The following is a 22,625-nucleotide window of genomic DNA, read 5'->3' as shown; positions in this document are numbered from 1 at the left end:
AAGTTTGAGTAGCTGCAGATAGACAGAGAGCAGCAGAGAGAGCAAGACAGATTGGGAAACTGATCCGAGTTCGGGCTGTTAAATTGAGGGAAATTTTAAATTCTCTGAAATTTTACAGAGATGTTTGTAAGACTTTTGGGCATTTAATTTTTGCCCAGATATTAGACTTTTGGGGCCTATTTTTCTACAGTTTGGGATTTTTATTTATTTTTTGCCAGTATTTAGATGATTAATGTCTACTTCACCTCTCAAGATTTTTAGACTGTAGAAGTAGTGTTTTATCTGTGTGTGTGTGTGTGTGTGTGTGTGTGTTTGTGTGTGTGATATAGTAAACCATGGAGCTGGAGCATTTAGGCGGCGGGGGGGTTAAACCCGAGAGGGATAGCAGTCGTCTCTACAAGATAGCTCTGGCCATGTGTGTGTTACTCTGCGCCGCTCTGCTTCTTGCTCTCATACTAGGTAAGTCCACCCCAAACACACACATATATTTATATATGCACACATTTTCCTTATCCTACATTATAATTAGTTAGGAATCCAACATATGAGAATGTATGCATGGTGTCCTCAGATTATAGTACATGCAGACTGTAAATAACACATGACCATGCGAGTGGGAGCAAAGGTCTTTGTGGAGGTCTCGCGGGTAACTTGTGTAGAACTATTTTAGGTTCATGTAAGGTTTCATACACGCCCACTTGCACACGCACAACTTTGTGCTCTCCGTAATGCACAGTGGGACACAAATCGGGACACTAGTGGAACAGAAAAGAATGTGTTTTTCACAGCTCTTCCTGCAGAGTGTAGTATTTTTTAGCAGGGACATGTGTAACGGTTTGCAAGTTATTTATTTACATCAATTTAAGCTGGTGCTGTAGATGATAGGTGCTGGTAGGTGTGCTAAACCAGTAATTTGCATGCTTTAGATTAGATCTCACACATATCCACATAACACTGCAATAAAGGGGGCAAAAAGGAGTAAGATGAGTTTAAACAAATATATTTAACATCTATCGCTTGCATGGGAATATATAAAATATAATTAAAAAGACAATAAAGCGTGGGTAAACATGGGTTGACTATGAGGGCTGTTATTTTGATGGATTCCCATGGATTAACACAATCCTAGAGCTGGAGAGCTTCTTTGACTGTTCTTTTATTCTAGGAGTAGGTTTAATCCATGTCTGGGGACTGTGTAAGAGTGCTGTATGCACTCTTAGCTGGACTTTTCCAGATGTTTCCTCCTCACTACGTTCACACTGCAGGTCTTAACCTCTTAAATGCTCAAGGTTAACCGCTCAATTCCGATTTTTTGATCAAATCCGATTTTTTTGTCTGCTTGTTCACACTACAAATAAAATGTGACAGCAAACGCGCTCTAGTGTGAACCCTCAAAGCGGTCCACATGCGCAAAAGACGACGTCACACACAACGTCACACACAACGCGCTCTGTTTAGACCCAGAGCAAACAGTCTTGTTTGACTGATGGCCCTTAATATAAAGACTTGTTTCGGATTTTACGTTTCCCAATTTTGCTTTAAGTTATAAAGTTACTTTGTTATTTACAAATGGCGGGGCTGATAATTGCCGTCTGTCTTGTGTCAGTGATGTAAAAGACGGATTTAATGACATGACCATTCAAACAGCAGTCGCTTTCTAAAACATCAGATATGTATCGGATTCAGTACCACATATGAAAGTGACCCAGATCGGATTTGAAAATATCAGATTTGTGCCGTTCACACTGTCATACCATGATCGGATATGGGTCGTATAGGGTCAAAAAAGTCTGATTTGATGCGCTTTCGCCTGCAGTGTGAATGTAGCCAAATTGTTTGTTCTCCAATTCATTATTATTTATTCATTTTTTATTTCTGTTGAAACAATGCAGTCAGTTCCCTCTGCACAGAACATGTGGACCTTCTTTCTCAACAGTAAGATTAGTTACTACTCATAATAAAAAAAAATAGATTTTTATATGTATTATATTATATGCATTTCTATAATGGTCAAATTCTCAATTTTTGCTCAAAAGAAACAGTTTGGAGAATAAGAACATGCTCACTCTGATATTTAGAAATATTAGAAGTGGGCAAAAATACTGGGCAGCTGTAGCTCAGGAGGTAAAATGGGTGGCCTACTAATTAGACAGTAAGTGGATTGATCCTCGGATCCTCAAAGTACCTTTTCCGCAAGATATTTAACCTCAAGATGCCCCCAATGCACCTACTGGAGTGTGAGTGTGTGACTGTTAAAAGCACTTAGGCATGATGTGTGCGCTACATCAGCCCATTTACCAAATAGCTAGCTTGCTTTTGTCTGGAGTGAACAAATATGTCTATCTGCTGTTTGAAAGTTGTGGTTTTTACATTGTAGGAAATATTGCAGCATGGCTCCATAGGAACTTTAAAGAGAGCCTGATTAGCTATATGCTCATTTTTTCCCAGTCTTTCTGCTATGCTCATAGTTTGGATTGGCATCACTCATGTGCAACTCTGCCTTCAAGATTTTGAGGAGAACATTTGAGTAATGTGAGTGTTGCATGGCTGTGAGGATGCTGTAGCAGGGAGGGGTGCGAGAGTAAGTATTGGGTTTTTTTTTTTAGTTGTTGAGGGAAGGCAGAATTCTTGTGGTTTCATTGAAGTGTAATTACATTACGAGCCCATGTATGCAGTCCCACACACCCACACTAATAGAACCCCCCCCTTCCCCATCCATGTGAATGACCACACACAGGAATGCTGCTTTGATTTTTTTTTCCAGATATTTTTAATGAGTTTAAAGAGTGTGAGTCTTAAATGTGTCCTTGTGTATCTGCATGTTTGTGTTGGTGGCTTGTTTGGTATCTCAGTAATGGACATAAGTTTGGTTTTAGCAGTGACACTGGAGCCTCAGTCGCGAGTGTGTGTGCGTGTTTAAACCCCTGTGTATGGGCTTCTGGGTGAGAGAGCGCCTTGTTGAGTTTGTTCCAGGCCAAGCAGTTCATGCAGGGTTGAAGCTGTTCTGAAAGTGGCCACAACTCTCAACAAGCAGCTCTAACTAGGCAACAAGGCTGGTGGACCTCAGAGGTCAGACATTGCGGCGCAGCACCGTAACGCTCCACTCATCCGTTCACAATGGGGATTTGGTTTCTAAATCTGTCCACGGATCCACATCACATAACAGCGGTTTCTGCCAGGAGGTTGGAAAGGCAGGTTTTTGCTCACCTTCTATGAAGGGAAGTGAATGGGTAAACCTCCAGTTACAATGCAAGTAGCTTAAACAATGGTGTGCCTATTCTGTTTGTTTTGTGGTGTTTTGATTGCCTTTCGCAAAAGCGAGCGAGTAATGTCACACTTATTGCATCTTTCAAGAGTGTGGCAAGCATGACTGTTTACTCTGTCTGAGCGCTCTGCAGCTGTATCAGCTTTGCTTGTTTATCTCGGTTTGACCCTTTTTCCTAAAGAGTGGATAGTAGAAATGTCCTCGACTACATCCTTCTCCAATAAGTACTGTCATTTTGGGGTAATTATTGCATAATCACTGGTGGGGGAGTATTCAGAGGCTGAAATATATGTAATAATGCTTCAGTATAGTAGTGCAGTGTTCCAAGGTGGAAGTCAAGCAGTCAAAGTTTTACAGCCCCCGTAGGGAGGGGTAGACTGTATGTTTATACGGTTGAGAATATAGTAATTTTCTTTCTGTTGAGTTCATTTTCTAGAGCATTTTTTATGATATATATCATTACAACAAAGAGCATGAAAAGTCAAGTTTGCACAATATTTTCAAACTTATACATTTGCTAATAATTCATCCTTGCATTCAGGATATCTTGTGAGATGAGGCAGAATTTCAAAGAGACATTTATGCATCAAATACACAATAACAATAACTGTTTGAGTCAAAGTTGATTTTTTGACCCTAGAACTGGTTTTGCTCAAGGTGCGGCCTTGTGAAAGTCTCAACTTCCCCCAATCTGATGCAGAGCTGAACTTGTTCGACGTTTGTGTGCATGCCTTCAGTTCTCAAACTTCACCAGCAACTCTTTTCCTCTTCCTCAGTGTCTCAAAAATCCAGTCAGGAGGAGTTCTGTCTGACCCCAGAATGCATTGAAGCAGGTGAGAAGAGGCGCTAAACGGTCCATCTTGTACGTTTAGCGGGTTACATATGGACTGTCTTAATTGTGACCTAAGTACCTTATGCTTAAATGTCATTGATGGAGGTGGGGGTTTTTTGTGTTTTTTTTTTTAATCTCTGTAGCGGGGTCTATTCTAAGTAAAATGGATCAATCTGTAAACCCCTGCGAGGATTTTTATGCTTTCTCTTGTGGTGGGTGGCTGAAGGAGAACCCAATTCCTGAAGATTCGTCCTCTTACGGCATCTACCCCTGGCTTAGGCAGCATGTTGACATCCAACTTAAAGGTTTGAGAATAAATTCCTCATCGATGTCCTAATAAGCATTTTGGTTTTCTTACAAAGTTTCAGAAGTTTGGAATAATGAAGTATAGATGTAAAATGCACGTACTGAATGTAAATGTATTTCCTTTAAGCTAAATTCTTGGCTGCAGACTGCTCTGAATAGTTTTCAATTTTTTTCTACTTTTGGGATATTGCTGCAGTTTTCTTTATATGGTCGTCTGGTACAGACAGAGCACACACAGAGCTGCTCGGCATTCAGGAAGTTAGCCAGTCAGCAAAAAGTGCTCTTTTAGGGAGAGGTAGCTTAGCAAGACAGGACCTATAATGGCTTATTTCAGACAGAAGATAACCATAAGATCCAGTATAATAATAAATGAAAATATTGGAATTACAAAACAGAAAAGGAATAGTGCTAGATATTCAATTCAGTGCAATTTTATTTATATAGCACCAAACAACAACATTTGCCTCAAGTTGCTTTATATTGTGCCTTGAAAACAGGTGACTCCCTGTGAGCAAGCGCTTGGTGAAAGTGAGAGGGAAAAACAGCCTTTTAACAGGAAGAAACATCTGGCAGAAGTAGACAATGATGCAACCTTTTTCCTTAATAGGAATTTCATTAAAGGTCATGAACAAGGTTAAGTGTTTCCATTCACTGGACTCTTACTTTCAGAGTATGCTACTAAAATAGCATAGTGCTCCAACAACACTGCAAAGCTCACATCAAATTTAAAAAAAGGAGATCAATACAGCAAGCATGTCATCATTTTAAATGGTAAATGATGGTTTACCATCATTTTAATCCATACATTCTTTTTTTTCAATTCTACATTAAACATCAGCCATTATGCATCCTGACTATATGGCTAAGTGTGTTATCCTAGTGACGGGTAATGTATCCCTGAGCGGTTAGCCTCTAGCAGAGATGATGACTGGGCATTAGAGGTTTCTTTGAATGATGACTCCAATTTGCTCCATCAGAATTACTGCAAGCTCCTTCTGACCCTGACGAACTTGAAGCAGTGACCAAAGCTAAGAGCCTGTACCGCTCCTGTTTGAATGAAAGTAAGTCACAACACAGATGTTTGCTCTGTGGATTTGTGGGGATTTTGTTTATATGAGACCCTCAAAATTCAATTAAATGTCCTTACAAAGTCAATCATTTACACAAAGACACAGTGACTCTGAAAACAAATAAGGTAGGATGAGCTTTTATTGATCCACACGACGGATCTGGGGTAATGGAAAAGCAATAAGAAACATGGGTGCAGCACAAAGCTAGAAAAAATAGCCACATGAGCTGTAAAAATAGTATAAAAAAAATCAATAAAGTTGTGTATACCATTTGTTGTGTGTCTGTGTACAAAGCTCTATTGGAGGAGCTGGATGCCAGACCAATGCTGAGAACACTTAAACAGCCAGAGTTTCGGTGGCCTGTTGTGGGTGACGGGCGCGGTGGGGAATATCAGTGGTCAGAGAGTCAGTGGAGCCTCCTGAAGACGCTGGCAGCGATGAGGAATCAGCACAGTAAGAGCGTCCTGATTCGCCTGTACGTCTCCCCTGATGACAAAAACTCCTCTCACTACATTATCAAGGTCAGACATTTTTCCTTCATAGCCCATCACATAACTCCACTGTAAAGCACATTTTTATAGTATTGCACTTGCATTGTTGGATTCAAGAACTTGGAGAAATAGAAGTCCATTTCATCTCACTATCAAATTACATTAATCCCATTTTTTAGTTGCTTGTACTGAAGTACAAAATCCACAATCCCATACACTGTATATAAAAGATGGACATCTAGAAAGAAAGAAAGAAAAGAAATCGAACCAGGCAAAAAGAAGCCTTCTTTATAGAATCCATGAGTTAAGGACAACATGACTCTGTTTATCTGTCATAAACTCATCTTTTCCCAATTATACTCTATGATCACAGTTGGTACTAAAGTTATACAGATGTTTCTTTTTTAAGTTATAGTCCTGTTTAGTCCTTGTGGTTGGAAAGTGTCTACTATGTGTCAATTTCTCAGTTAGATCCACCCTGCAAAGTTGGCAACGGCCAAAACAATTTCTGTAAACCAGTTTGTAAGGTCAGTGTTATATCCATCTTTTATATACAGCATTTGGTTCCAATTTTGTAGAAGGACTTAAAGTTTAGGTTTAGAAATTTTCATTGTTAAAAACTGTGGGACCAGACGGGAAAGTGAGACCAGACAGGATAAGTACCTTTTCAACAAAGAAAATTAAAAAAATAATGCTGTTATTCATTTTTGTTTACTTCATTTTTGTAATAATCAATAATCGTGTGCTCAATCAAAAGGCACAAAAACAGTTCAAATGGGCCAATCATTCTTATTTTATTTTATAAGAATGATGTGTACATGCACAGGCTATTCTTATGAAAAGAAATCTCCCTGTGCCAAATTATGACATTGAAAAGTGAATAAGAGCAATATTTTTGAACATACAACCAGAATTTAAAAGCTAATCAGTCATGCGAACAGATCCAAGTTTCAAAGCCAGGTGAGTTATTATGTATCTAGCTTAGCTTCACTAGAATATAATGTATCTGAAACCTCTTGGAACTGTTTTGAAAGACAGCAGTGTAAAAAGCAGCAGAGGCTAACCAGCACTTTCTGTCTTTATGTAGCTCGATCAGGCATCCTTGTCTCTGCCTTCCAGGGAAGACTACATCACCAACACCTCCTCTGCCCAGGCGGTGAGTTTCCACTTTGCCATTTTTCCATCTTACCTTTTAACCAAAACTTTCCGTCCTGGATGAGTGGTAGCAAAAAAGACTTTTCTTCGGAACAAGAGTTTCTATTCAGACTCAATACTTCCCCCTCTGTGTTTTCCTTTAAAAATAAGATTTCTTCCTCACCTCAGTCACAGAGTTCTCACTCAAAAGGGATTGTAAAGACCTCATAAAGCACATTTAGAAGCTATAAATTTAAATGGAATTGAAGATATCAAATAAGGCTTTTTATAATCTCTATAACTGTGAATTCCTTCTTATAACTTCAAATCTAAACATTTATGAGTGAAGACCTGTTCAAGCCTTTGAATTTAGAGTAGTTCAAGATATTCATGCAAAACTTAAAATAGCAGAAATGTAATTTAAGGATAACAAAATCTTTTTGAATAAAACCGCTCTTGTATCACTTTCTTTTTTTAATTGTTTCTAATTGTTTCTTTTTTGTACTGATCGGGCTTTAAATATTTCTGAACCACTGATAAATGGATACATTTACATTTATATATATTAGCATATAATGCAAAAAACCTATTTTGAGCCGAAACATTCTTATTAATAGTTTATCTGATCTGCTAACTTTAACACACTAATATTTAAACTTTCTAATGCTTTATAAACATCATCAGCGAGCAACACAGATTGGATCCCCTTTTTCAGTCACCATGAAGCTATTTGTGTACATAAATGTCCCTTTAAACCACTGAAGATTTTTCTGCTGCTGTGTGTCTCTCCCTCAAAAAAGGTAATAATAAAAAAATACGTTTCACTGAATACTGATACAGTAGCACAAGGGTATGTGAGTGCAGATGCAGGCGCTTGATTGATGTCTGATGATGCCTGATAGCTCAGAGCAATGAAAGAATGAAGTCTCTCTGTCTCTCTCTCCAGTATCGTGCGGCGCTGCTCAGTTTGATGGTGGATGTGGCCGTCATGCTGGGCGCCCCAGAGAAAGACGCTCTGACCCAGATGGAAAAGGCTCTCGCCTTTGAGACCAAAGTGGCTCATGTAAGGACGTCATGTCAGATAAATATAATCCCGCTTAATGTATGAAAATTATTAAATAGGTCTCTGTAGCTCCAAAGCTAATTAAAACTCTACATTATTCTCTGTGAAATATGGCGGCTGATTCATCAGCTTCGCCAACAGTATAACAGGAAATCGTTTTTTGGACAAATTTAGGATCAGTCATGCTGATGACAATTGCTCTCTGTGTCTGCAGATCCTGATTCCCTATGAAAACCGCACCAGCGAGAGCATGTACCACAAATACATGCTCTCTCGCCTGCAGCGCTCAATACCTCAGGTACTTTAAAACAATGCAGAAAAACCGCCAGAGAGAAATCAACCTTAGCATCAGTTGAGACCGGTTCAAAACCAAGTTGTACACGATGTCCTTGTCCGGTTTTTCCTGAGAAGTCTTCCTACCAAGCAGGGCTTTCTTCAATAGTACCAAACATTCCTGTTTTTTTGTGGACTGTTTTGTTTCCAAGGTCAGAAGAAAGATCAGTACCGCTCTGATGGTGAATTTGTAGCTACTGAGAGCAGAAACTCAATCAGCAAGTCAAGGAAACTGCTTTTATTGGATTTGTCTGAAATGTAACTACAAGCTTCATGATATGTTTAACCTCTATACAAACCGAATTAGAAACGAGGACTGCTGATATTTTGTATTTACCTGTGCACAAAAATGTAGTTCACAAAAGTTGAAGTTGAACTCTGAAATTGAAAAAATACAATGCGTGCAGGTGTTGCGATGCACAGAAACTGAAGTAGCTGGCTTGGTGAATATACTACATATTTCTATATAGTGTTAAAGACCTTTCGTGCTCTTTCTCCCTCTCTCTCTATTGCTGTAGTTCGATTGGCTTAATTTCGTAAAAACTGTGGTGGAGTCTAAAGGTGACCCGGATCGATCCATCTCCTCCTCTGAGCCTGTCATCGTCAGAGTTCCACAGTACTTCAAGGAACTTATGAAGCTCATCGAGGCCACCGATCCCCGGTACAGACTCCCTTTCTATCGTGGTGCCTTGTTGACACAATAGCTTAAAGACACTCTTCATACACACCCTATTAATAAATACAATTGTTTGGTCCCAATGCGAGCTAAACAGTGTAGAAAACTGCCTCGGGCAGTTTACGTGCATCAGCAATGCAGATGCAAAATCTGCAAGCAATAGGCAATAAAAGGGTGCAAAAGCTACACAGCCTCAGAGTTCAGATGCTTGGCTTAATGGCAGGATGGCTTTAAAGAAAGAGCAGCTAAAACAGTGAGGGGCGCAGTAGGCTCTGTAAAAGAAAAATAAGGATTATTATGTAGTGTATATCAGGCAAAGCTACTCTCGTAGTGTCAAAAAATTGAAGAATTGGCACCTGAGATAAACATTCAACTCCCCTTTAAACTCAACCCAGTCCTCATAAGGGACAGATATAATGTAAACACACAGGCACAGACATGAGCCCACACTGGGGCTCGAGGGCACCTGTCGCTCATTACAAGTATTTTACAGTGTATAATGAGATTACATGTAGGAATTGAATTAATGTCCCCGTGTCTCTCGCTCTCCAGGACGGTAGCGAACTACGTCCAGTGGAGGACAGTCTTTTCCCGGATAACCGCTCTGAGCCGTCGTTTCCTCTACAGATACCTTGACTACGCTCGGGTCGGTACACAAATCTATGTCCATATATGATCACTTTTGAATGTTTTGAAAACAACTGTATTTTAGAAAAGCTTAAGAAATGCAATATTTTGAATGTTAACATTTAGCGTGCTAACCGAGGCCTGTTAAATCTCAGATGTAGCTCTTGGGTTTTTCACAGTTTCTCAGAGCAAAAGTCTGACCTCGGGGTGAATTTATTAGGACATTCACTCCTTGGAAGTCTGGCTGCTATCTTGAATGTCTTCCACTTGTGAATAATCTTTCTCACTGCAGAATGATAGACTTTAAATTGTTTGAAAATAACCTTATAACCCTTCCCAGATTGGCTGGCACCAACAGTTGCTTCTCTGAGATCATTTCTGATGTTCTTGCTCCTTGGCTAACACCATTGTGCTAACACACTAAAATCTTCCAGACCTGCAAAACTGCCAAAAATCTCTGCTTTTATAAAGGTGCTCAAACTTGCTGATGATTAGTTAATTGGGTGCATTTCATTAGCAGCGGCAGCTGCTCATAATTCTCTTAATGTACATTTTTTTCCCTTTTTAAATGTTTTACACCTAAACCTAAATAACTACACTTGAAGGTTTCTCAGCTTTTCTCAATCTCTGTTTTTAGGTCGCAAAATTCTTGTTACAGTACTTAGTGAGTTGGGGAAAGATTTTCTAATTTTACCAGCTGGTAGCTTCAAATGTTTTAAACAAATCATCCCCCCTCCCCGACTAAAGTGACTCAGCGTGAGGTCTTAAACACTCTCGTTAATGGAAACTTGTCAGTGGAAGTTGTTTTTTTGGAGCGATGTCACCTTGAATTTCCGTCTCTCTCGCCCCCATTAGGTAACCACAGGAACCACCTCTCTGACCCCGCGCTGGGATAAGTGTGTTAACTACGTGGAGAACTCACTTGTTTATGCCACCGGCCGGCTTTTTGTCAACACACACTTCCAGGAGGACAAGAAACACCTGGTGTGTGTGTTCCCATCATATCCTAAATCCTGGCTCAGCTGTTTGAGTTTTCTGTAGCTGTGTAACAGATGAGTGCTGAGCTGTGATGTCTGCATCACTGTAGGTGTGTGTGTCTGTGTTTAGATGGCAATGATGCTGGGCCTTTTTGCATTTTTTATAAACAGCCTCACTTAGTGAGAACGTTCTAGGTTTGCGTCTGAAAATCTGAACATTTAAACTTCTGTTTCGTACTTGATTTGTTTCTTAGATGGAGGAGCTGATCAACGGCATCCGCTGGGCGTTCATCGACATGCTGGAGAAGGAGAATGACTGGATGGATGATTTAACCAAGAAGCGAGCTGTGGAAAAGGCACAGTTTATTCCATCTTTTCTAATCTAAACTGTAATATTAAAAAATATTTGGATTGGTGATGTGAATTTCAAACTGTTTCATCCAAAACTGGCCCAACAAATTGAATGAAATACAGCAGTGCATTAAATAGTGAAAACAACACCCTTTCTGAACAGCTGTGTTAGTCACATCTAACCGTTAAAACAAAGTCTGACCTTACTGTAGTTGCAGCAGCTGGAAACAGCTGCCAAGCTAGAACAGATACTATTGTTCTATCGGTTCGGGAAATCTGTTAGTATTTACTGGCACCACTAAAGAATATTTATACGCAAAAAAGAAGAAGTCCTTTACTCAACAACCCAACAACAGTGTCTCTTACGTGATCCACCATAATCCTTATTTATCTTATAGTCAGCCTTGGTGAGGTTCTTAGGCATAAGTCATACGGGCCAGAGACCCGTGGACAATCCCCTGGCAATACCATAGAAAAATGACTATTGCCTGAGCAGTTGGCAAGTGGTTGAAGGAGGTGGTTGATAGTCACTAGGTGAAACTTGTCACAAAGAGATATATGATGTTCAATATTTTTTATTTTTACCACTTAACGAGCAGTTGGTAAGTCTTTGTGGACAAGTCAGCATCTTCCCTACAGGCAACAGCATTGATTTGTTAGTGCCCAAAGCAGTTACAAGGATGTTTTTGGTGCTGCGCACTCTTTGTGACTGATTTCACCTTGCGACTCAAACCACTCACCAGTCAGTCAAGGAATACAAATTTCCCCTAGTGACCAGTGCTTTCCGGGGGGTTGCTTCCTGCTCAAAAGCCTTTGTTAGTGATGCTTTAATCCATCCTTTTATCTCTTCCCTCTTAGAAGCCACGTCTCCTTTTATTAACTTTTAACTTTCTTCTACTTGACTGCCCCCAACCAAACTGTGGTTCGGGGCTTTTTATGCTGTGACCATAAAAGGATATCTTCTCTTGCTGACATCAAACTGAGTGAAAAAAGAGTGTTTAGAGCAGCGTGAGCTTTTGGCTGACAGGGATTGTCACATTCTCATTGATTGCAATTTTCATGTGTTCTCACTGGAACTGCAATGATTGAGAGAAAATACATTATCTTAGGTTTTCATAAAGTCAGACTCAAATGTGTCCAGGATCTTATTGCTAACACAATTGTTTTCAGCTCCACTCACTGTTAAAATGTTTTTGATGCCTCTCAGCTTGAACCGAGCTATTTATCATTCACCAGCTTTGCTCAAGCTACAATACTGAAACCATTTAAAGAAATTGGGTCCACTTTATGGCAAGCATATAGACCTTCATAATTAAAAAGGATTTTGCTGTAGGGACCCGGCAATGTTTCTGTGAAGACACTTTAGCCTATGACTCTCACAGTGCTCTCTTTTTATTACTTTAATATCATTTAAACTTACTCATTCAAACTTATATTTGCACTCACTGCCAATTAAGTTTGACTGAGAGTCTGACACACCTTTTTATGTTTAATTTAGATTTTATTTAAATTCTCTTATCTCTCTCTATAGGCACATGCAGTCCTGGCTAAGGTTGGCTACCCAGAATTTATTTTGAATGACACCTACCTCAATGAAGATTTGAAGCAGGTCTGTTTAAATTAGCACAGCACCAGCATCATGTTCCTGCAATGTTTTTTTCCCTTTTCATTCTGAAAATGGAGGAATGTTGCTATTTAGAAGTAATGTGTTTGTGTCTGCTTCAGCTAGAGTTAAAAGAGAATGACTACTACGGCAACGTGATGCAGACACTGAAGTTCATCGCTCAATCCGATCTCTCCTGGCTACGAAAGAGCGTCCCACGCACAGAGTGAGTGGCAAGTGTGAATACTTAATTAGGCACTGTGACATCATCCGTTTGATAAGGAGATACATGTTGACATTAGGTCCGTCCTAAAGTATATGCAGCTTTACTGCTTTTTGACTCTAATGGGCATTATAATATATAAAATAGACATGGTGATGTATTAAATGAGACTTGAAATTAGGGGTACAGCAACAGGAGTCGCCCCCTGTTGGCCACTGGAAAGAAGGAGGCACTTCCTTTCTTGCCTTTCTTGAAGCTCCAGCGATCGTTTATAATCAGGCTATGGTTTTATGTCCTTATTAATGCCTAATGTGTGTTTGTGTTTCAGGTGGTTTACAAACCCAACAACCGTGAACGCCTTCTATAGTTCATCCACAAATCAAATCAGTAAGATATACATTCATTACATTTTGTTTTTTTAATCACTCAGTTAAGTCCTGACCAGACAGATCAAAGCACCAATTCTGGGATTTCCATTTTTTATTATTTTTGTTAGCAAACATAAGATTGAAAAGCCTTGACCTTATGCAGTAAAATATCCTGTTTGGAAAGAACTAAAGATACACAAAAAGAAAAATTATTTTTGGTCTTCTTGTTTAGGATTTCCTGCTGGAGAGCTTCAAAAACCCTTTTTCTGGGGAAAAGAGTATCCAAGGTGAGTCATCCCACCCAAGAGCTGACTTTATTTTAAAAGAAAAACCTCCTATTAGAGAACCACAGCCTGGGCAGCATTATTGTTCTCAACAGATCTATAAACTGTCCTATATTAAACATTGGCTTGACAGCTTGATTTTATTTTGTAAAGCAATTTCCCACAGCACAGTAACATTTGTCCATGCTTCTTCTTCTTTCTTTTTTTTTTTTACCATATCTGAGACTGGATGACAAGCTATGTAACAATCTGCCCAGCTGGAATGGTGCTGGCTTCCAAAGCTTCTATTGCTTTCTTTTTATTGTGTTCTTTCCTCTTCCTGGTGTTTTGTTCTCTGAGTGATACTTTACATCATTAAACTAAAAGTTACTGAATGAAGAAAGTAGCTCATTAACTGCCTGCTAGCTGTCAGTTTTAATGCTCTTTAGCTTGGCCGCTAATAGAAAAATAACTGCACACAGTTTATGAATGATAGGATCCAGTGGTGTGTGACGACTTTTACAAAAGCTCAAGCAGAGACAATGACAAACAAAAAGAAATTATCTTCCACTGTTTAACAAGACAAATTGTTGTTTCAGACTATGAAACAACCGTTTCATGATTTAGTGTTGCATGTTATGCATCTCTGTGTGGTCATCTTCCCCTTTGTGCACTTCTTGCTGGCTGAAGAATTATTAAATGTTATTACTTTTATAGTTATCATAAAAATATATTTGCTCTTAGGTGACAATGATCTGTGCTGGAGGAACATTTAAGAACATTTAGTAGAAGTAATAACACACTTTATATACCACACTGTACATAAAGCTGTAGTATTGTTATGTAAATTTGATTGGTAAAAAGCAATATTACTGCTGTTTATGTTTGAGGTTGGTTTAAATATTTAAATATATTCTACTTGGTACTCAGTTATATACTTGTAATTGTTCTAAAGGACCATTATAGCTAAATTAAAAGGCCTGTGCACTGTCAAGATCTACAGGAAGATTCAAATTATTAATGAAGAAATAAGGTAGCGTATTAAACAAAACAGCTGTCTAAAGATGATACACTCAGTATAGACAGCTCTCGTGCATGCTAATCTGAAAGTATTGGTGAAGTCTGCAACTGTTAACTGTGTTCAGAGCCTTGAACGCAGAGCCAGCAGCAACTTGTTTAGCATTGCTCGTCTCCCTCAGTCTCCCATCAAAAACCAGAGGTTTATCCACAATGCACATTCCAATGGAATCATAGTCAAGCAGAGTCAAATGTGCTTCCAAAGACAGAGGCTGCAGCCTCAAGATGTCAATCATTTAAAGAATGGATACAGTGAAACCAGAATAATTATGACAGAATTCTGTTTGAGATGTCTGTGTTTAGACTTCATTGAACAGGCACTGCTTGCATACTTCCCTGATCGAGCACCACTGATAGAATCTAATCCTCTCTTGAAATTCCACAAGACGTTGACTAAAATCTGTGTTGTTTTCCTTCGATTTACAGATCTTTAAGTTACGGTGCCATCGGGGTAATAGTTGGACACGAGCTAACGCACGGCTTTGACAATAACGGTAAATAATGTTTGCTAATAACGATTTCAAAATATAACATTTGCGATTGAATAATAATGAATTATGTGGTCTGAACAGGTCGCAAGTATGACAAAAATGGCAATCTTGAACAGTGGTGGAGCAACTCGTCCATAGAGGCCTTCAATGAGAAGACCCAGTGTATGATTAACCAGTATAATGGTTATCACTGGAAGGAGGCGGGCCTAAATGTAAGGAAACAGTCTGAATGGGCAAAATTTTATTTAAAAAAAGAAGAAAAAACTGCAGATGTAGTTTAAACTACTTTTCTAAGAAACTGTTTAAAAATGCCTGTGTATAACTGGATAATTATCAAAGTCAAGAAATAACTGAAGACTGGGACGATCGTGGCTCAAGAGTTGGGAGTTCGCCTTGTAATCGGAAGGTTGCCGGTTCGAGCCCCGGCTTGGACAGTCTCGGTCGTTGTGTCCTTGGGCAAGACACTTCACCCGTTGCCTACTGGTGGTGGTCAGAGGGCCCGGTGGCGCCAGTGTTCGGCAGCCTCGCCTCTGTCAGTGCGCCCCAGGGTGGCTGTGGCTACATTGTAGCTTGCCATCACCAGTGTGTGAATGTGTGTGTGAATGGGTGGATGACAGGTTGTGTAAAGCGCTTTGGGGTCCTTAGGGACTAGAAAAGCGCTATACAAATACAGGCCATTTACTGTTGTTCAGTTCAGATGTTTCTGATGCATTACTGCCTTTGTTACTCTTTTGTAAATGTTTTGCCCTGCAGGTGCGGGGTAAGAGGACCCTGGCAGAAAACATAGCAGACAATGGAGGAATAAGAGAAGCATTCAGGGTATGATCTATGATTTAAGAAATGGTTTTCTACAGGAGCTGTCTACTTCGGACATTGTGAGCTATGGTTTTTTAAAAAAAAATTCCTAATCCTAAAGGAATTTGTTCCCTTAGCAAAAATGATGAAGAAGAATTAACGACGTCATGTAAAGCAATCCAGATGAGAGAATGTTTATTTCACTGTTCTTGTGTAGGCGTACAGGCGGTGGGTGGATGAGAGAAGAGGTGGTGTGGAGGAGCCTCTGCTGCCTGGAGTTGCACTGAACAACAACCAACTGTTCTTCTTGAGCTATGCACATGTAAAGACACTTTTGCAAACTGTTTTTCACTACGCTCTAAATGCAGTTTTTCTGCCAGTGTGTGTTAGATCTGAAGACCTTCAGTTGATTTGCAGGTCTGCATAGTAAAGTGATGATAGACAGGTAATATTTGGGCATTTTCCTATGGGAAATGTAATGTTTGGGCACTTTAACATAATGGTTGAATATAAACCAAACCATATAAACCATTAAAGTGTATTACATAAAAATAGTATATACATTAAAATTGTACTTCAGTAAAGTACTTGAGTAAATGTACTCAGTAACCTTCTATAGCCAGTTCTATCCATGCTGGATAATCCAATTGTATTTCCCATGGCCCCCTTGTGGACACATCCCTGATGTGCTTCATTTCTTAACTACAGTTTTATGCAAATTTAAAGAGTCGGTTCTTGTAATTCCTAAAAGTGTCAGTAGGAGGCAATGTTGCTCCTCTCACGCTGTCATTTACTGAAACAAATGTAAAATATAGTTGAACATATCTATTTCTAATGCTATCAAAACCATAGAGATGAGAAAGGTTTGAAAATCTATCACAGGGCTTTCATGCTGTGCTCCACATCTTTGGTACTGCTCTTGTTGAGCTGTTAGAGTTATTTGTTCCCCTTTCATGCTGTCTAGCCAAACAGGATGTCATCGTGTTTTACTGTTTCCATGTGTGGAACATGTCTGGCTACTCAGAATTATTGCATTTATAGAAGCATGCATGTGTGATTTTTGCATTCAAATGCATTCCTGTCTGTGGAAATAATGAAATGCAATGGCCTCAAATGGAATGCTAGACAGAAGTTTTCCTTTCGGATTTTTATTGTAATATTGCATGCAGTGGCACATGTGAAGTCAGAAACTTCTGAATACGCATACGTAATTTTGAGTATCTAGCAAAGCATTTAATCGGTGTGTTTGTAATGCGCAGGTGAGATGTAACACATACAGACCAGAAGCGGCCAGGGAGCAGATCCAAAGTGGAGCTCACAGTCCACCAAAATACAGGTGAAGCCCGCACGCAGACACACACATGGACACACATAGCAAGAACCCCTCCAACCTGACCTTTATCGTCACTCATGTCCTGCAGAGTTATTGGAGCGATGAGTAACTACGAGGAATTTCGGAAAGCATTCAAGTGTTCCGAGTCGTCGATTATGAACAGAGGAGCACAATCCTGCCGGGTGTGGTAACCTTCGACCTCAGCGTGATATCCCTGAAAAGGCTGATAATGCTGGATTTATCCAACATAGTTTACATGATAAGGGAACAACATTAAAATGAAGTAGAGTTGTTCTCACTGAAACACACTAACACATACACAGCGTTTGGGTTAGTGTGGATCTTTGACCTGAAGCCGCTTTCAATTGGCTAACAAGAAAAATTTAACTTTTTACAGTCATCTTTCTTCCTTATGTCACATAAATTAAGGTTGAAGATTCTTATAAAGGACCACAGTTACAGGGTTGGAGACAAACATGTTTTTGTGACATTACAACAACACAGCTATATGTGCTGTACATGCAGCTAAATAAAAGCACTGCATTTACATGAACTGCATTTCTTCTGAGAATTTATGTAATGTAAATGTACAACGATGAGAACTTTTCTACTGATTACAAAAATATATCCCAGGTTGTTTTTTGTGACTGTAGGATACAGATATATCAGCTCAGCTCGCATTTATTTGTCAGCAGCCCAAATTCTGAACACTGTACACCAAAGATTAGCTCTTTAAGTAAAGTTATGTTACTTAATATTATTTTATTTTGAAAACCAGTATTATAGAAGCAAAGTGATCTTAATGTAACATCTAGCAAACTAGATCAGGTACTTTGTCTGTGAGTTGAAATTTGAGTGTGTGTGAGTGTGTGTGTGGGCCCAGATTTTCCTTTGACAGTCTTGCCTTCTGTTTTGCTTTGTTTCAATCTTGTGTCAGACATTTATATTCATTGCGCTGCAGTTCAGCCCGAGGCAAATGAGCTTACAGAATTACAAGCACTCAAACTGCAGCATGCGTTCTCATTTATCTTTGTGTCTCCGTCAGTGGACTGTACCGCTCAGGTGCATTCACACCACAAAATTATGTTTCTTGGGAATAACAGGAATACTGTATGATGCATAGTTTAAATATTTCGTCAGAAAATGGGAAAGAAGTATCTGTTGTAATGATTTGGCTGTGATTTGTTGACTTTGTATCAGCCTGCTGGTCTTTTTCTTTATTTAGCATTTTGTTTTTAATAAAGAAATCTGTAGTGAAATTACACTTATCATTCTAGAATTAAATCTACTGATTAAAGTCATGAAACAAATATTAATTATTTGAGTTTTTAAAATTTCTGTAAAACTTTTTTTAGTGTTACTGCCAAACAGTAGTGCTAATGTTTGATTCTGTGCCAATTATAGAGCTGTTGAGACCTGTTGGTAATCCTCCCTGCCAACAACTGGTTAGTAGGGAAAAACTGGTATTTCTGATCTGGAGAACAGTTGATGGCGGTCTCTACACTGTAAAAAATGTAAATAAAGAACAAACAAACAAAACAAAGAATGTGCTGTTAATTTTCTGCCAGTACATTGTCTGTTTTTTCTTTGTTTCTTTGTTTGTTTATGTAAACTACAAATGGTAAAACAAAGAATGACTAAATTCCTAATAAATTTTCTTACTTTAAAATAGTACACTGTGCTGTATTTTTACAGATTTCTTTTAAAGTGTCTATTAAATTGGTTAGAAAGGGAGTGCTACACACAAAAAAAACCCTGTTTTTCATAGGGTCAGGACTAAAAGAAAAAATTATGATACTTAATTCAAAATAATATAAAACTGGATTAACTTGTAAATAACATCAATTTGAAATTTGTGATCAATGGGCAAGCCCTAGTCCTGTAACTTTACTGTCAGTATTTTAGTAGTACGATATCCACTGTAGAAATGATTAGATTGAAACCAGTGTATATCATTACAGGTCTTTGTCTTCCTTTTTTCATTATTATTATTATTATGTCTTCTGTTTTTCTTCGAATGTTTTTGTAAGTTAATATGTGACAAACTTTTCATTGTAATTATAAATTTGTATGTCGTCATAATGGTCCACTGATTCTGGTCTTCAGTTTTGTTTTGTTTTTTAGGTTCCAATAAAACTTCTGAGACATTACACTGTACCTCCAATTTTGCCGTGATTGATAAGAAGAGACAAAAAAAATATGTGTGCGAACAAGAGAGAGAGCCAGAGTGATGTAGTGAGCAGTGGGTGGAGGGTGCTGATGGATGGTGGACAAAAGACATAAAGAGATTGAAAGCATGTCCATTTATTGATTTTCCTCCGGACTCGCTATTACACACACTTACACCACATCACATCCCATTCATTTATGTCAACAGTTCCCATGGCAACTTGTTCTGTGTTACAGGAGGTGCTGTGTAGTCTTGTGGTATCCAGCAGGGGGTAACATTAATGATTTGTATCTGTGGCAACACCAGCGGCAGTCTCATCAATTCACACCAATTAGAAAAACAGTCCACTGCTCCAGTCTGTCTCTTAGTGTGTGTGTATGTATGTGCATGTGTGTGTGTGCTGGGAGGTGTTTAGATGATTAAGAGACAAAGGTAGGAAGTAAGTGAGATGCTTTTACGAGCAATATAATGCATCAAGCACCTGGCAGGCATTCTTGTCTTCTAACTTAATGGAAGTTTCGATTACCGATGTGCTACACAAGAATCAGAACAAACAACGGACATTTTTACTTTTTATTTCTTTTATTGTTGCTTGTCTCCTCGTGCCCTGTCAAGTATTTGGACTCGACATTTGAGTTGATTTTATAGATTAAGACATCTCAACTTTTGTATACAGAAAAACATCATGACAAAATCCATTAAAGTGAAGCAGTAGAAAACTTTTGTCTCCCTTTTGTCTTCAAAACTATTTCACATAGAAAAATCACACGGCACAAACAGAAATGTCACAAAAAGCATAGGCTACTGATAATATTTCCCTGTGCACCAGGCATAGCGGAATTGGCTTGATTTGTCCCCAATATGCCTTTTACTATCATGCTAGGAAATTCATCCGGGTCGGAATTTTCTCCAGGACCCAGGTCAGATTGAGTACTTTTTCTTTGCATTGTTTCACTCCCACCATGACTATGTAATTTCTTTTTCGCCTTCTTCTGTTTTACCGGCAGTTGGCAACCCATTTAATTGGAGCAAGAAATAGCACTGCCCTCTAGTGGAAGAGAATGTAATTGTTTTGCCAGGTGAAACCCGATAGTCTTTCACGGCACACCTGATCATTTCTCACAGCACAGCTATGTGCCGCGGCACAGTGGTTGGGAAACACTGAGCTAACTGACTTTTTGCCAGCTTGTGTAAAATGTAAGTATCCCTCTTGAAAAGATTTTGTTCAATCAGATGGTTCACAAGGCTGCACAAAAAGGTTCAGGTGCTTTGCCCTAATTATAAGACTAATTGTTATAAGATAGTTATAGATTATTTTATTGATGTATTTATTTTTTAATAAATAAATCTTACATGGACTCCAAAGAGCTAAGTGATTTCAACTATTAGCTGTGTTCAAAGGAGCTTGCAAAGAAAAGCGTCTGGACTTCTTTAAGTTGCTTGAAGACGTTTCACCTCTCATCCAAGAAGCTTCTTCAGTTCTAAGGTCAAATGGTGGAGAGTCCCAGATATAAACCTAGTGGGAGAAACCCCCCACAGAGGGACAAAAGGACCCCCTGATGATCCTCTAATCGCCTGAGCCAAGGTGTGAAACTGGGTGTGGGTCCCAATCAGCCAGAGTTTCGGGTGTGTTCATTGTGAAACCTGGCCCCACCTTATCATGCGAATTCCTGAGGTCAGATGGCCCAGGATGTGAGTGGGCGTTAAGGCGTCTGGGAAGGGATCTCAAAACTGGATTATAGATGGCAGAGAGTTGGTGTCGTAAACCCCCGCCTCTGTTCAAAGATGGTCGCTCACAGTGGACATAGATGGCTTCTTTCACTCCTCTTTCAAACCATCTGTCCTCTCTGTCCAAAATGTGAACATTGGCATCCTCGAAAGAGTGTCCTTTATCCTTAAGATGCAGATGGACTGCTGAGTCTTGTTCTGTGGAGGTGGCTCTTCTGTGTTGTGCCATGCGCTTGTGAAGTGGCTGTTTGGTCTCTCCAATGTAACTCCTTTGACTACGATGACCTGGATGACTGAGAACCTTCACAGACATATTAGCTGTGTTCACGATAACTGTTAGAGTTGTGTTATGCAGCTCAGATAGCCCAGGTTAGCTGTCAAATAGATATTTTGATGAGTCACATTTTCTATTTTCTACTTTATTTTATTTTTTTTAAACACCTTATACTTGATTTGTTTTAGCTCTAACATTTGGATATCTAGACTAAACTTAGCTATACAAAGACTAATTTTTGAGATTGGGTTTTTGATTCTCCAGTTGTTTTACCTATATTTGTGATTAGAGAAGCTCTGAGCTCTGTTGGTCGCTTTTATCCAGTACGTAAGAGAGCACAATCACCCCTGCTTGACTCTCTCAGTGTTTGTCGAGCAGTTATGAGTAATAAGCCCATACCTGACTTGGTGCCATTACATCACTGACTTGTGATAAATCTACTTTAGTGGCCAGTGTAAAAATGACATCTAGGGTGATTAAACCACTGATTTGTCACCTGGAGGCTACCTTTGTTAAACACTACCACACTAATCTGCACACTGGAGTAAATCAACTGACACATTGACCCCAAGAACCACTGAAAAAGAGGCAATATACTGTTTATGAAAGCATCTAATTTGTAAGATTTTTTACTTCTATTTTCTTTACTTCTGCAGGTTCCACAGAGTAAAGGAAAACTGAAGTGAAAAGTAAAAAGAAATTGTAACCTCTACATATTTTTATATGTCATAATTTTTAAAATATTTTTAAGTTAATGCTCGTCCTAATGAAATGCTGAGTTTGCATAAGTTGTATCAGTAAGTTGCAGTAGATTGGCAACGTGTCCAGTGTGTACCACGTCTGTGTCCCTAGAACATCTGGGATAGGCTCCAGCCCATCCATAACCCCGATCTGGATAAGCAGAAGAAAATGAATGGATGGATAATTGAGTTCCTGTGTATTTTTCACCACAGAAAATGCATTTATTGCCTTCATAACAAAGCACAGCTGTGCTTTGTTTGATGTCATTATTAGCTTCCTTTTGTCAAACATTTGCCCTCATAAACATCTACATTCTGAAAGCCGGGCTTTGTTAATTAGATACTCGAATTGTCCAGAGGGACCTCTTCTGATGTTTATGTATCTGTGCTCTTATTATAGTCAGTGATTTTGTTGACTCATCCTGCACTCCAGGT

The 22,625-nt window shown here is 39.1% G+C and overlaps 1 protein-coding gene across 1 annotated transcript; it reads left to right on the top strand.

The window, feature by feature from the left end:
- The first annotated feature begins 19 nt into the window (after nucleotides 1-19).
- phex (phosphate regulating endopeptidase homolog, X-linked) lies at nucleotides 20-19,428 on the top strand. The gene is made up of 22 exons (XM_005730434.1): nucleotides 20-459; nucleotides 4,042-4,098; nucleotides 4,241-4,402; nucleotides 5,381-5,464; nucleotides 5,768-5,994; nucleotides 7,052-7,120; nucleotides 8,045-8,161; nucleotides 8,376-8,459; nucleotides 9,013-9,155; nucleotides 9,723-9,816; nucleotides 10,653-10,781; nucleotides 11,029-11,130; nucleotides 12,657-12,734; nucleotides 12,851-12,954; nucleotides 13,280-13,338; nucleotides 13,552-13,606; nucleotides 15,086-15,153; nucleotides 15,232-15,362; nucleotides 15,904-15,969; nucleotides 16,163-16,267; nucleotides 17,205-17,281; nucleotides 17,367-19,428. Exons 1-22 carry the CDS (start codon nucleotides 336-338, stop codon nucleotides 17,467-17,469), a joined length of 2,238 nt encoding a protein of 745 aa, XP_005730491.1. The 5' UTR covers nucleotides 20-335; the 3' UTR covers nucleotides 17,470-19,428.
- The last annotated feature ends 3,197 nt before the right edge of the window (nucleotides 19,429-22,625 follow it).

The sequence above is a fragment of the Pundamilia nyererei genome, unplaced genomic scaffold (genome assembly GCF_000239375.1).
Source record: "Pundamilia nyererei isolate P.nyererei 1_Seehausen unplaced genomic scaffold, PunNye1.0 scaffold00037, whole genome shotgun sequence".
NCBI classification, from domain to species: domain Eukaryota; kingdom Metazoa; phylum Chordata; class Actinopteri; order Cichliformes; family Cichlidae; genus Pundamilia; species Pundamilia nyererei.
This window is presented reverse-complemented; position numbering and strand designations above follow the sequence as displayed.

Coding starts and splice junctions, on each gene's coding strand:
- phex (XM_005730434.1), top strand. CDS start 336: ATGGAGCTGGAGCATTTAGGCGGCGGGGGGGTTAAACCCGAGAGGGAT. Junction 4,403..5,380: donor TGTTGACATCCAACTTAAAG/GTTTGAGAATAA, acceptor TTGCTCCATCAG/AATTACTGCAAGCTCCTTCT. Junction 12,955..13,279: donor AAGAGCGTCCCACGCACAGA/GTGAGTGGCAAG, acceptor TTTGTGTTTCAG/GTGGTTTACAAACCCAACAA.